The sequence below is a fragment of the Centropristis striata genome, chromosome 19 (assembly GCF_030273125.1).
Source record: "Centropristis striata isolate RG_2023a ecotype Rhode Island chromosome 19, C.striata_1.0, whole genome shotgun sequence".
Classification (NCBI taxonomy): domain Eukaryota; kingdom Metazoa; phylum Chordata; class Actinopteri; order Perciformes; family Serranidae; genus Centropristis; species Centropristis striata.
Genome location: NC_081535.1, coordinates 2,655,330 through 2,671,004, shown reverse-complemented (window position 1 = coordinate 2,671,004; position 15,675 = coordinate 2,655,330). Strand labels below are relative to the sequence as shown.

The following is a 15,675-nucleotide window of genomic DNA, read 5'->3' as shown; positions in this document are numbered from 1 at the left end:
TGTGCCCGTTAGATGGCGCTCTTGATTTAAAGAAAAAGGCTCAAGCTATGGTAATTGAGTGAACTTTCAGCTCTTTGTTGAACAGAGATGAAATGGTTCATGAAGCTTCTTTGGGACATCACTAGTTTTGGATGTCGAAGGCAACAGTTACCACAGGTGGATCCACAGGTGTGTCATGTGACCTTTAGCTCCACAGCAGGTCCAGGCTATTAATTAGTCTTAAAGAACCATACCATGGGACTTCTAGCTTGTTAATTACTAATCACTAGTGATGTGCCAATTTTCTGAGTCCACTAGATGGCTGAAAACACACTGAATTACCATAGCTTAAGTATTTTTCTTTAAAACAAGAGCGCCATCTAGTGGACTCAGAAAATAAAGAGGAAGCTTTTCATTATTTAGCAATAATAAGTGATTCTTTTGAAATTCCAAGTCATTATTTTGAAAATCCAGGTCATTATTTTGAAAATCCAGGTCATTATTTTGAAATTCCAGGTCATTATTTTGAAAATCCAGGTCATTATTTTGAAATTCCAGGTCATTATTTTGAAACTCCAGGCATTACTTTGAAATTCCAAGTCATTATTTTGAAATTCCAGGTCATTATTTTGAAACTCCAGGCATTACTTTGAAATTCCAAGTCATTATTTTGAAATTCCAAGTCATTATTTTGAAATTCCAGGTCATTATTTTGAAATTCCAGGCATTATTCTGAAATTCCAGGTCATTATTTTGAAATTCCAGTTCATTATTTTGAAATTCCAGGCATTATTCTGAAATTCCAGGCATTATTTTGAAATTCCAAGTCATTATTTTGAAATTCCAGGCATTATTTTGAAATTCCAGGTCATTTTTTCAAGAAACAGAGTAATTATTTTGAGATTCTACATCATTATTTGAAGAAAGTCTCTCATAATGAATTAGAGATGTATTTATTTTAACTACAAGGGTTATTAAATAATATTTTTACTGGTTGAAATCGGCCTCCACACTGAAAAATAGGCTAAAATATGAAACAAATCCCTGGTATGGTGCTTGAAAGCTGCTGTACATCATGGAGTGATGCATCAGGCCAATAATAACAATTAAAATAAAGGATTCAGGGGCTGATCCAGGACCCAGTTTGGGACCTAGACCTGGACCTAGACCAGGACCTGGACCAGGACCAGGACCTGGACCTGTGTGAGCTGAACTTTGGGCTACAGTTTGTGGTCACAGCGACGAGGCCGACAATCATAAGTTTTGTTTAGTTGCAAGGCTGTGGCAGACAGAGTAAAAAAGTGGACATGGCATTCATCGGCAGTGCATTCATCATGTTCAGTTGAAGAGTTTTATTCCAAAAATGCTGTTCATTCATTTAATAATAACAAAAACAGTCTAAAAAGTGGTTTTCTGCCTAGCGAGGGCTCAAACTTCTGACTCCTCTATGGGCTGAAATATGAGCCATCAGAAACTGAATTTGAATTATTTATAGTTGAATTTGAATTGCTCAACTTGAATAATTAAAATTGCATTAAAAAACTGAATCTGAATTGTAATTTGAAATTGAATTCATTAGTTAATCAGCACCTCCATTCCAAGTAATTATTTTGAAATTCCAGACATTATTTTGAAATTCCAAGTCATTATTTTGAAATTCCACGTCATTATTTTGAAACTGCAGGTCATTATTTTGAAAGTCCATGTCATTATTTTGAAATTCCAGGCATTACTTTGAAATTCCAAGTCATTATTTTGAAATTCCAAGTCATTATTTTGAAATTCCAGACATTATTTTGAAATTCCATGTCATTATTTTGAAATTCCATGTCATTATTTTGAAATTCCAGGCATTATTTTTAAAATTCCAAGTCATTATTTTGAAATTCCAGGCATTACTTTGAAATTCCAAGTAATTATTTTGAAATTTCAGGCATTATTTTGAAATTCCAGGCATTAATTTGAAATTTCTTGCATTATTTTGAAATTCCAAGTCATTATTTTGAAATTCCAGGTCATTATTTTGAAATTCCAAATCGTTATTTTGAAATTCCAGGTTGAAGAGGCGCCATGGCAACCGGGTGGCAACCAAAAAAAAAACGGAGGTGCTGATTGGCCGAAGAGGCGCTCTGTGTATCTTCGTCGCAGAAAATTGAATTTGAATTGTGAGAACTGAATGTTCAGTTCCAAACTAATAAATTATATTTCAAATTACAATTCAGATTCAGTTTTTTAATGCAATGATTCAAATTGAACAATACAAATTCAAATTATGTGATTCAAATTCAGTTTTTTTAATGCAATTATTCAAGTTAAGCAATTCAAATTCAAATATAAATGATTAAAATCCAGTTTCTGGTGGCTCATAATTCATATTTCAGCCCATTCTCCTCTACTGTTACATACAGTCAGTGGTTGTACATTAACTGGTGTCAATAGTGGTTTTACTGGTTGGAAACAAAACTCTTCAACTCGTTCTTTAAGAGCACAGATCCTCTGTTGTTCCTTCTCTTCATGAGGTGCAAAACAAAGCTAAAAGCAAAGACACAGTGCAAAGACATTAAACATCCAGGACTCCAGACGAAACTCATCATTTCTAAAAGTTCATCAGACAAAAGACAAAATCTCCTAAACAGCAAAAAAGAAAATCCAACCGTGACGCTGAACAACATCCGTCTGATCGGAGAAATTAAAAAAAAAAAAAAACGGACAGGAAGTAAGAAAGAAATCTGATGAAAATCTGGTGGAAACTGTACAACAATACTGGCCGAAGGGTTGAAGAATGAGTGTGGAACACTTTAATCACTTGGCATTATGAGTTTTAAAAAAAAAAATCATCATCATCTGGAAACTTGGTGCATTCTTGTATATAAAACAATCTGAATTTAAAAAAAAATCATTACATATTCTTTCAGAAACACACACATAATCTTGCATTCGCTCTCACAAACATGCCGTATTATTATGAATGATCATAACCGCCTTCGTTTCTTTGATGGACCGGCTTCTTTCTTTCTTTCTGTCTTTCTCTGTGGAATGTCAAAGTACATGAGGTCCGACTGGAAAAACAAACAAACAAACAAACAAACATTTTTCCTTCCACGCCAGCAACATTTTGTCTTTACAAAACTGTTTTTTTTTTGTACATGAGCAGGTCTCAGACATGCAAACTTCAACTTTAAGCAGGAATAAATACACGAGAAGCCAGAAAAAGAGTGTCAGGAGGCCTAACAGCTGTGGATATAAACAGGAAACACAGAGATGTTGATCAGATACACAAACATTCTACAGTTTGATGGTTGAGTTCGTCACCAGCAGTACGGACATACAGACATTATTGGCCAAGGTCACTTTTTGAAGCGTGGAATCAGAAATTAGTTGCTGCTGATTGACAGAAATCTCTCCTGGGTGCATATGTTCCTCCCTCGTCACTAAGAAGGGCTGTTGAAGTTTGCTTGCTGTTAAAGGGACAGTTTGGACTTTTTTTAAAGTGAGGTTATAACTAGTGATGTCCCAATGAAGCCTCATGAAAGATGCACTTTGTGTTTAATAAAAGGATTGAATGGAAGCCAATGGAAAGCTTGAGTGGTTTAAAGAAATGCCTTCAAATTCGAACAAAAGTAGCAGTAAAGTAAACGTGATTTATACAATATGGAGCCTATTTCTGTCAATTTGATGAAATAAATATCCTGGAAGTAATTCGTCGTTCAAATAATGGCTTAATATCCCAAAAAAGTGAGAGATTACCTCAAAGTAATACGTTTTCTCAAAATAATGACTTAGTATTGTATAAAAAAGTTTCTAATTATTTTGAGATAGTAAATCATTTATGGATAATATTTTTTTTTGAGGAAGCTTTTCATTATTTAGCAATAATAAGTCATTATTTTGAAATTCCAAGTAATTATTTTGAGATTCTAAGTCATTATTTTGAAATTCCAGGCATTATTTTGAAATTCCCAGTCATTATCTTTGAAATTCTAAGTCATTATTTTGAAATTCCAGGCATTATTTTGAAATTCTAAGTAATTATTTTGAAATTCCAGGTCATTATTGTGAAATTCCCAGTAATTGTTTTGAAATTCCAGTCATTATTTTGAAATTCCAAGTCATTATTTTGAAATTCCAACTTATTATTCTGAAATTCCAGGTCATTATTTTGAAATTCCCAGTCATTTTTTGAAATTTCAAGAAACAGAATAATTATTCGGAGATTCTAAGTAATTATTTTGAAATTGGAGGCATTATTTTGAAATTGGAGGCAACTCAATGTGTTCTAACAGGTAAAATGATGTTTTTCTCCATGGAATCTGGTGGTTTTGAAGAGAGAAAAGTGTCGTGTAGATAATAAACTGAGCCTCGTCACTTCAATAAATCCAAACTGTCCCTTTAAGACTCTTCTACTGAACGTCCAGCAGCTTCATTACAGCATAGTTTGCCAGATAACGTAGAAAAACTAAAAGGCATACAGAAGCTTTACAGTAAAAGAGAAGCAGCCCACCGAGCTGTCGGCTGAAATCAAAACATGCACGTACAAAAACAAAAAAAAAGACAAAAAAACTACAGTTGTGGCACCCTTTCACCTTTTTGTGTGTGTGCCAGACGCGTCCTCCATGCTAACACTGAACTCTGTCACCGTGGCGATACCTACATGTGGGCACTGGCGGCTTCCTGTCCTTTTTTTTAAGGAGTTTGGTCACTTTTTTTAAGTTTTTAAGCTCCTTGTCAACGACTCCCGTAAATAACCTGAAGCAAAGACGTGGAAGCAGAGAATCACAGCCAGTGAGTCTGAGAGGAGAGACTCGTTACCATGGTGATGGAGGCTGACAGATCAACTGTCCTGGGCCGTCGTCGGGGGAAACACAGTCCAGCTGCTTGGTGGGTTTGTGGAGGCGGGAATCGAACAGGTGGATAAAATGGCGTGTGGTGGTTTTTTTTTTTTCCGTGGCAGGAAATCGCCTCCAAAGAACAAACAAACAGATAAAATACTATGTTTTTCCTGTGAGAGCAGGACGATGTGCTTAGAGACGGCTGGAGTGTGTATCTGGAGCTGGAGTGTGTATCTGGAGGAGACACACCTGGTGGGCTCCTGCTGCAGGCTGCTGCTCCCACAGGTGAGATGATGCTACTGGACAGCTGGTTGCTATGGAGATCAGAAGTAGAGAGCCGGCTCGCTGCTGTAGTCAGACAGGGACGAGCTGTCCGCCGGAGTCAGCTGAGGACAGCAGACAGAGATTAAATCTACGGACAAACATGGTTTTATTTATGATGATGATTTTGGTTATTAGCAAGAATGTTTCCATGACTGTAGATGACCAAAATGATCGTAAATAGACACAAATTTACCAAAATTAGATGTAAAAATGATCAAAAAAGGCACAAAATGACCAAAAATAGACGTAAAAATATATTTTTTTAAAAAGATACAAAATGACAAAAAATAGATGTAAAAATGACTAAAAAATACATAAAATGACCAAAAATAGATGCAAAAATGACTAAAAAAGACACAAAATGGCAAAAAAAAGATGTAAAAAAAGGACAAAATGACCAAAAATAGATGTAAAAATGACAAAAAAACCTCAAAATGACAAAAAAATAGATTAAAAAATACACAAAATGACAAAAAAATAGATTAAAAAATACACAAAATGACAAAAAAAAGATGTAAAAATGACTAAAAAACCCTCAAAATGACCAAAAACAGATGCAAAAATGACTAAAAAAGACACAAAATGGCAAAAAAAAGATGTAAAAAAAGGACAAAATGACCAAAAATAGATGTAAAAATGACACAAAAAACCCTCAAAATGACAAAAAAAAAATACATTAAAAAATACACAAAATGACAAAAAAAAAAGATGTAAAAATGACTAAAAAAAAGACACAAATTGACCAAAAATAGATGTTAAAATGACCGAAAAAGACAAAAAATACAGTCATGGCAAAAAATATTAAACCACCTTTTTTTCTTCAATTTCTTGTTCATTTTAATGTCTGGTTCAACTAAAGGTTAATTTGTTTGGACAAATATAATGATAAGAACAAAAATAGCTGATAAGAGATTAATTTAAGAGCTGATATCTAGACATTTAACATGGTTTTATTGAAAATAACGAGACTCATGATGACGACCCTAGAACAGAGTCTTTGTGGTGGGGGGTTAGGAGGGTTAGGGGGGTTAGGAGGTTGTATCTCACCATGACCTCCTCAGTGAGGAGGCTCTGTGGGGAGGTCTGCTCCTCCTGGTAGAGGCTCTCCTCATGTTTGTGCTCCTGCCAGGCGCTGAAGTCCACAGAGTGTTTGGGAATGTAGCTGGAAAGATCTGACACCACAAAAACACACCACGTCTTAATAAAATGATTCTCTAAACACTGCAAAAAACATGAAGCTTACCAACTATTTTCTTCTTCTATCTAGCAATATTATCTTAATTATATTGTTTTAAGTATAATGTACCTACTGACCATAGCTTTATGTGCTTATTTAATTATCTTATTGTTTAAAGACTTGTTTTTAGGATTGACATTGTGAGCTTTTTCATGCTTTTCAAGCTATTCAACTGTTGAATATGGTGAGTTTTTACCTAAAATATCGGTTATAATTGAGAGTTTTAGTTGCATGTAAGTTTAAATGTTATTTCAAAATTATTTATTATTCTTTCCATCAAAACGTGCTAGTTTCAAGTATTTCTGGCTTATTTTAATGTCACTATAGTTGTGCTTTTCAAGCCATAATTGCTCAAAATAAGTATATTTGGTTTTATTTCAAGACATCATTGTTTCTCCAGTGCCGAGATATTTTTACTTATTTAAAGAATTCTTACAAAATAAAATTTTACTTACTGCACTGGCAGTTAATTCTACTTGTTTCTAGCATGTATTTGCTTAATTCTAGTTATTTATTTCTTATTTTTGTCAGTTGGTTTTTGCAGTGTGTGTGTTGTTTCCACCATTAAACCTTCACTCATTTTATTGTTTATCTACAATATATGCTAATAGCTCTCAAAGCTTATAGCTTAAAAAACATATATTTATTGTTTTTTGTTTTAACATCCAACACTTAAAACATCATGAACATATGGCAGTAATGAAAATAATAATAATGAAAATATTTATAATTAAATAAATGAATAATTAAATAAATGTAGATAGCAAAAGATAAACAATACAAATAAATAAACAAAATTAAGAGAGAGATTAATGTAGGTTAAAGTGTTTGTTTGTTTGTTTGTTTGTTTGTTTGATATGTTTTAAAAAAAATAAAAAACATAGCTTGAATAAATGCATCGATAATAATAATCTAATAATATATTTATAATATATAAAACAATCTGAGTGGGTCCATTCTGCATAACGAGTACTTTTACTTTTGATACTTTAAGTACATTTTGATGCTGATACTTTTCTACTTTTACTGTAGTGGAGTCATTTCACAGTGTGTATTAGTACTTTTACTGCAGTAAAGGTATGAATACTTCATCCACTGTCTGATAAAGTCAGAATAAAAACAGACATTTAGTTAACTGTAGTTCCCACAGCGTCCACTAGAGGTCTCTGTCATCACACCTCATGGTGTCTCATGTATCACTAACAGGAGAGTCATAATGATGTTAAATATAATAAAAAAACTACTTTAAAGTTTTGATAAAAGAAAAATAAGATTGTTTAACTTCAATCAAAATGTCTCATTTAAGTTAATCCTATTCAAACATTGACTATTATTCTATTCTCCCAGCCCTAGTATTTAGACTCTAAGCTCATTATTATCATTGCAAATTGGTTTCTAGGCAAATTCTTTGTCATTTTATACTTGTTATATGTCCTTTTAAAAGGTAAATACAGCAGTTTTATGTACATTTTCTATGATTAGCGATTTTCCCCAGTCTTTACATGTCCCATAACACATAACTAGAAAATTTCCTCTGGGGAAATTCTGAAAGGGCCACGGGGGCTACTGCCGGTGTGTGTACACTATGATGAGATTCTTCAGAGATTTCAAACTATGCCCTTTAACCTCAAAATGTGTGTGAGTGTGTGTGAGTGTGTGAAACGTGTATCTGGAGGAGTGTGCGCGCTTACGTGCGCATTTGTGTGTGTGTGTGTGTGTAGCAAAAATCGCATAATCACATAAAGTTACCTGTGTGTGTGCAAGTGTGCAAGTGTGTGTGCACGTGTGTGTTTGAATGTGTGAGGAGTGGGCGCGCTTACGCTGTTCATTTTTACATGTTGCATTTTTCTTGTTAATAAAAATATTTCTGTTAAATTTTGGGGGTCTTTGTTTTTATCCTGGTGGGATCGAAAATGGTATCGAGTATCGAATATTTTCCTGAGTATCGGTATTGAGTTGAAAATTTTAGTATCGTGACAACCCTAGTTTTTGTTAACTATAATAACCATGAATATCCACATCATTATTTTTAAACTTATTTTAAAACTGGACATTAAGCTTCATGTTCCCCCCAGAACCCTCACATGTTCTGCGTCTCACCGTTGCTGTTGTTGTGTGTGGGGGAGCTGCTGAAGCTGGGTCGGGGGATGTGGATGCGTCCCACCATGCTCGGCTGTTCCTCCGCCGCCTTCCCCACGTCTCGCTTCTCGTCCTCGTCCTCCTCGCCGCTGTCCCACGCGCTGCTCTCTGACGGGTACTCGTAGGTGCTGTGGAGACTCGACTCGTTGAACGAGATCTTCAGCTGCAGAAAACACAAACAGAGAGAAAAAACTGAGAATTAGTGATTATCCAACATCCCACAGGTTATTAAAGTGCTTTGATTTGGCACTATTGTCTTGTTTCTCCTAATTAATTCATTAAAAATAACACAGAGAAACAACAAAAAACACAAACAGTACCAAGGGGTGAATCTTTTCTATTTGTGTCGTAGATACATGGAGACACTGCCTCCACATTTTATTTTCTCTTCACTGGCACCACGATAAAGAAATAAAACCAGTCAGCAGCCAAACTACATTTGGGCCGCTGCCTGTTTAACATTTGGAGCAAGTGTTTATTTATTTATTTTTAAATGTAGCTGGCCGCAAAATAAGAAAAGGAGACAATAAGGTATGGCAGTTTCCTGATGGGAACCATTGTTTTCATTAAATGAATCAAATCCCTGAAGGCCATTAGGAAAAGGGGGCGTGGCTAATCAAAAAGGGCGGGACTTTATGGAATATTGTTATGTAGAACTGTTCAGTGATGAACCATCATCATGCATGACAAGTTTGAGGCAGATTGGACAATGAATGGTCAAGTTATACAGTCTCTCGTGTTTTATGCCAAAACGCCATATTTTGCCGCCATGCCACGCCCCCATTGTGTGACGGTCTGCAAAGCTTTTAATAAATTTTGATGTCAAAGGCCTTTTGATGGTCATGAACAAGTCCGAAGTCGATCGGATTAAATCTGTAGGAGGAGTTTGTTAAAGTATGCTGCGTGGAAATGGCGAAAAACGTCTAAAACGCCATTTTCGATCCAAGATGGCCGACTTCCTGTTTGTTTTTTGGTATGGCTTCCTGAGACTTTTTGGTGCGTCTTCCCATGATACATGGATGGACCAAATTTCGTGTCTCTACGACAAACCTGTTTTAGGGGCTCAATTCTAGGGGGCGCTAGTAGGTCATTTAGCCACGCCCCTTTTCTCAAACCAATGAAAAACGTACATTTTCGACGGGATTGAATTTTGTCCCAAGTTTGGTGAGTTTTGGAATATGATAAAACCAATAAAAACGCGATTCATTTGCCGTTATAATAATAAACGGACCGATTTCAACAGGGTCCTCACAATGTTAGAGCTCGGGCCCTAATAATACGTCAAAATTCGTTCTTTTATGAAATCCCCAAATGAGATATTGCAACCTTACAGCCCTTTCAATTCTATGCTCTGGTATTTGAGGACACTATAATAAAAAATGGAGAATCCATTCTAATTAAATCACACAAATAATTCTTAATTAGAGAACAGTGAATGAAAAAGTAGAGAGGTCAAAGTTTACAGGCATAAGCCAACGTTTACAAGTATGAGACCTTTTTAAGCCTGGACTGTGACATCACGCTGACATCACTCTTTTACCAGCCCAGTAAACATTAACAGGTTATTACTTCCCTATTGCTCTGTAATCAAACCACCTCTACTAAACACAATCACGTGTCTCAGCCTTTTGCTCGCTCTGCAGTAATGCTGGTTTAGGTGAAGACAGAGCAGCCACCTCATCACTTATTCAACACAGCTTTTAATTGGGATTCTTGGAGAGCGGCTGCAGTTTGTTTAGGCGCCGCTGTGGCTGCTGCTCTCTACTCTACGTGTCCTCTCAGTGGGACAGGGACAGGTAAATGTAGGAAAAATGACTGTAAAAAGACACAAAATGACTAAAAAAGACAAAATGACAAAAAAAGACATACAATGACCAAAAAAAGACACAATAACTAAAAAAAAGACAACAAAAGGGCACAAAATGACCAAAAAAGACACAATAACTAAAAAAAAGACAACAAAAGGGCACAAAATGACCAAAAAAGACACAAAATTACTAAAAAAAAAGACACAAAGTTACCAAAAAAAGACACAAAATGACTAAAAAAAGACACAAAGTTACCAAAAAAAGACACAAAATGACCAAAAAAAGACACAAAATGACCAAAAAAACACACAAAATTACTAACAAAAGACAAAACGACCAAAAAAGACACAAAATGACCAAAAAAAGACAATAACTAAAAAAAAGACAACAAAAGGCACAAAATGACCAAAAAAGACACAAAATGACTACAAAAAGACACAAAATGACCAAAAAAAGACACAATAACTAAAAAAAAGACAACAAAAGGGCATAAAATGACCAAAAAAGACACAAAATTTCTAAAAAAAAGACACAAAGTTACCAAAAAAAGACACAAAATGACTAAAAAAAGACACAAAGTTACCAAAAAAAGACACAAAATGACTAACAAAAGACAAAACGACCAAAAAAGACACAAAATGACCAAAAAAAGACACAATAACTAAAAAAAAGACAACAAAAGGGCACAAAATGACCAAAAAAGACACAATAACTAAAAAAAAGACAACAAAAGGGCACAAAATGACCAAAAAAGACACAAAATTACTAAAAAAAAAGACACAAAGTTACCAAAAAAAGACACAAAATGACTAAAAAAAGACACAAAGTTACCAAAAAAAGACACAAAATGACCAAAAAAACACACAAAATTACTAACAAAAGACAAAACGACCAAAAAAGACACAAAATGACAAAAAAAAGACACAAAATCACCAAAAAAAAGACACAAAATCACCAAAAAAGACATAAAATCACAAAAAAAGACACAAAATGACTAAAAAAAGACAAAATAACTAAAAAAAGACATATCAAAAGGCACAAAATTACTAAAAAAGACACAAAATGACCCAAACTGTTTACAGGAGTATAGCAGGGGGCGGGGCCTGTGATTTTTTCACTTTAGGCGTCCCCGTGGCTGTGTCCCTCTACTCTACGTGTCCTCTCAGTGGGACAGGTGGCGTCCCTCTACTCTACGTGTCCTCTCAGTGGGACAGGTGGCGTCCCTCTACTCTACGTGTCCTCTCAGTGGGACAGGTGGCGTCCTTGCAGGAGCTCCGGCCTGTGATTGATGGTCTCGGAGCGTTTCTCTGTAAGACGCTGTTAGACATGTCTGTCTGGCAACGCTTCAGTGGTCTGAGAACAGGGACCTGTGGCTGAGACGGGCCCTCGCACTGCTGCAGCCTCTAATCCAACATGAAGGGACCGAGCCAGCAGAGAGTCTGGAGACTGGAGACGGTTTAACTCTAGTCTGCAGGGGAACATCTCACCGCTTTAGACCAGTAGTTCTCAACCTTTATGAGTCTCGACCCCCAATCTAACATCATGTTGTCTCACTGAACAGAATCTCACAGTTCAGATCAGACAAACTCAGTTGATACGACGAATTTTGGACAAATAATGAAGCAGACAACTAAAACATCTCTCTGTCTGTGCATTTATATAGTTTTTATGTGTGTAAAAGTCACCCTCCAGCCAGAGACTCCTTGGAAAGTACTTGCTACTTTGGGATTTGTAAAAAAAGACACAAAATTACCCCAAAAAGACACAAAATGACCAAAATGACCCAAAAAAAAGACACAAAATTACCAAAAAAAGACAAAAAAATTGCATAAAATTAAGCAAAAAGGGCTCAAATTAACCACAAAATGACACAAATTGACCAAAAAAGACACAAAATGGCCAAAAAAGACACAAAATGACCAAAAAATACACAAAAAGATACAAAATGACTAAAAAAGGACACAAAATTACCAAAAAAGACAAAAAAATTACATAAAATTAAGCAAAAAGGACTCAAATTGACCACAAAATGATACAAATTGACCAAAAAAGACACAAATTGACCAAAAAAGACACCCAAAAAAATTACATAATATTAAGCAAAAAAAAAGGACGATACTATCGTTTATCGTGATAGTTTCTGGGAAAATATATGGTCTTATAAACTGTTATGGTGACATGTCTAAAGTCACAACGACTGAAAGAAAACAAAGAGTCTCTGATTCATGAATTCTGGTCTCAAGAATTTAGCAGGTTTATTTTTCTCTGGGTTGCCATAACAACACACACACACACACACACACACACACACACACACACACACACACACACACATATAAGAGCATGTTTGTCCATGTCTTCCCGAGCCGTCAGCTGATTGCTCTTAACTGGTTGTACCTGGCTCCTTCTACTCTGCAGGCCGGGATCTAAATCTGATAATCTGCATCACAAGGCCACACGCCAGCAACCAGCACCACCTCTGACCAGGACCAGGAAGGTTCCACTCTCCACCTCAACATCTACATGGCACCATTGGTTTTAAATTACCAAAAACGACACAAAATTACCAAAAAAGACACAAAATTACCAAAAAAAGACACAAAATTACCAAAAAAAGACACAAAATTGCCAAAAAGACACAAAAAATTACATAAAATTAAGCAAAAAAGGAATCAAATTGAGCACAAAATGGCAAAAAATGACCAACAGACATAAAATGAACCAAAAAAGACACAAAATGACCAAAAAAGGAAACAAAATGACCATAAAAGACACAAAATTACCAAAAAAAGACATAAAATTACCAATAAAGACACAAAATTACCAAAAAAAGACACAAAATTACCAAAAAGACACAAAAAATTACATAAAATTAAGCAAAAAGGGAATCATATTGACCACAAAATGGCAAAAAATGACCAAAAGACATAAAATTAACCAAAAAAGACACAAAATGACCAAAAAAGGAAACAAAATGACCAGAAAATACACAAAAAAGATACAAAATTACCCAAAAAAGACATAAAATTACCAATAAAGACACAAAATTACCAAAAAGACACAAAAAATTACATAAAATTAAGCAAAAAAGGAATCAAATTGACCCCAAAATGGCAAAAAATGACCAAAAGACATAAAATGAACCAAAAAGTATTAAAATTACCAAAAAAGACACAAAATGACCAAAGAAAGGAAACAAAATGACCAGAAAAGACACAAAAAAGATACAAAATTACCAAAAAGAGACACACAAAAAGAGGGTTTGTTGATCAGCTCTGTCTCCACTGTGTTAAAGTGTTTATGTGTTAATGTGTTTTAGTCTTTTTGGTCATTTTGTGGGTTTTTTTTGTCATTTTGTCTTTTTTGATCATTTTATGTCTTTTTTTGGTAATTTTGTGTCTTTTTTTTGTAATTATTTTATATTATTTCTTTCTTTTTTCTAAATAGTTCAAGAGAGACCAGTACAAATGAGCAGTGTTTTGCACATTTATGGAGTTTTAAATGGTTCATTTTATAGTTTTAAATGGTTATATGCTCACTGTTATTACTACATTAGTTTGAATCGCTACATTTTAGTCATGAGAAATATTTGCAATAAATTTAGTCATGGATTATTAACATTTAAAATGTTTGAAAAGTTTAATAAACCAGACACTGATGGCACAGCGCTCTGGTTTTAAGCCTTTTTGAAAACAATTTCAACCAAAAATGCTTTGCCCTGGTTAGGGGGTATTTCACAGGAGGAACATCTCTGGAAAAAGGTTGAGAACCAGTATTCTAGAGTATGTGGATGTGGTCTGTGATGGTGGAGAAATAGTTTATTTGCAACAATATTTGAGTCAGAGAGTCTGCACGTCATTACACATGGAAGTGCAATGTTTTCTGACTCAATTACCTGGAAACTAACACATTTCTTCACTGTTACAGGTGTCATCGACTTCTTTTGAAGTCCTCAAAGCAAATGACACCTTTTCTATTAAAAACAGCAATTTTGAGTTTGTACAACGTAGCACCTATTGGTGTCTGTCAATGATTCAGCCTCTGAGGGCTTTAGTTCAGGGTTCCTGTGAAGCCAGAAGATATGTGGAGAACAGAGAACGTCGTTGAGACTTCCTCTTCCTCTTCCTCTTTCATTGATTACAGGCTGTTCATCTTGGAAGCCATCAGCTGTTTGTCTGACAGAAACTTTGTCTAATCTCTATAAAGAGAGATTAAGAAATAAATTCTACAGGTTAAAGAGGAGTGTCAATAGATTCTAGATCAGGATCTACACCTTAAAGACAAGGGACTAGAAATGATGGACAAGGATCTTTAGATTTGAAATGAATGTAGACATATTTAGGACAAATGTCCACAAATTATAGAAATATTGGTATAGGTTCAGCACACATGGATCTATAGATTAAAGACAAGGGCATGAAGACCCTGGTTGAGACCAGAGTACCTATAAATGATTCAGAATGAGACTCTGTAGTTTCTAAACAATGGTAGTTTAAGTACGAATATATTGTGTATGAGGGCCTGTAAATTAAGGTCTATAGATAAAGGATTAGAGGAGATTAAGGAAAATGGTTTAGGCCAAGGACAAGGGCCTATAGATTCAGGACTTACGCTCAGCAAAGATCTAAAGGATCTTTAGATTGGGGACAAAGACCAATAGACTCATGTATGGAAGAGAACCTTTAATAAATCCAATATTTCTCTCATCAAACTGGCTGACACATCTTAAACTCATGACAGATGAGGTTCAAGATGTTCTCCACTCATCGCAACTGGACCTTCCTTATTGTGTTATGATGATTTAATAGCTGCTGATATCTGATTGGGGCTGATAAAAAAAGTGCATAAAAATAATATCTATTGAGATAATGGTATCAGTAAGGAGGCTGGATTGTTTCGATCTCACATCAGTCTTCATGTCATGTCAGGGTGACGAAAACTGCTCAGATTATCACCAGGACGGACCTTTACACTACAGACTGGCCTTATTCAACCGTTCACACACACATTCATACTACCAGGGCACACTGGTGCCACCTGCCACCATTGGGAATTCATTCACACACTGATGAACACAGCATCGGGAGCTGAATTTGGGGTTCAGTATCTTGCCCAAGGATACTTTGATGTGTAGGCTGCCATGGTCGGGGATCGAACCACTGACCTTCCGATCACTGGGTGACCGCTCTACCAACCGAGCCACAGACCCAACCAAACTACAAGTAACAACGATTCTGTTTCCCTCTGACAGGTCCCTCACTTACTTCTTTTTTTAAAAGCAGCAGTAACTTTCCTCCCTCCTGACAGCCAGACTAGATTTCTACATTAGTATTCTGCCACTGAAACCGTAGAATCCACA

The 15,675-nt window shown here is 35.4% G+C and overlaps 2 protein-coding genes across 2 annotated transcripts in view; both read right to left on the bottom strand.

Annotated features, from left to right (window-relative positions):
- The window catches only part of tmem203 (transmembrane protein 203), a 65,300-nt gene that overhangs the window by 11,026 nt on the left and 38,599 nt on the right, over positions 1–15,675 (bottom strand). The gene's annotated exons all lie outside the window — the stretch shown is intronic.
- The window catches only part of tprn (taperin), a 41,378-nt gene continuing 29,984 nt past the window's right edge, over positions 4,282–15,675 (bottom strand). The window contains exons 2-4 of the mRNA XM_059357444.1: positions 8,470–8,671; positions 6,180–6,304; positions 4,282–5,194 (exon numbers count right to left, since the gene is read on the bottom strand). Coding sequence (XP_059213427.1) covers positions 5,132–5,194; positions 6,180–6,304; positions 8,470–8,671 — 390 coding nt within the window. The 3' untranslated portion in view covers positions 4,282–5,131. The remainder of the gene's footprint in view (positions 5,195–6,179; positions 6,305–8,469; positions 8,672–15,675) is intronic.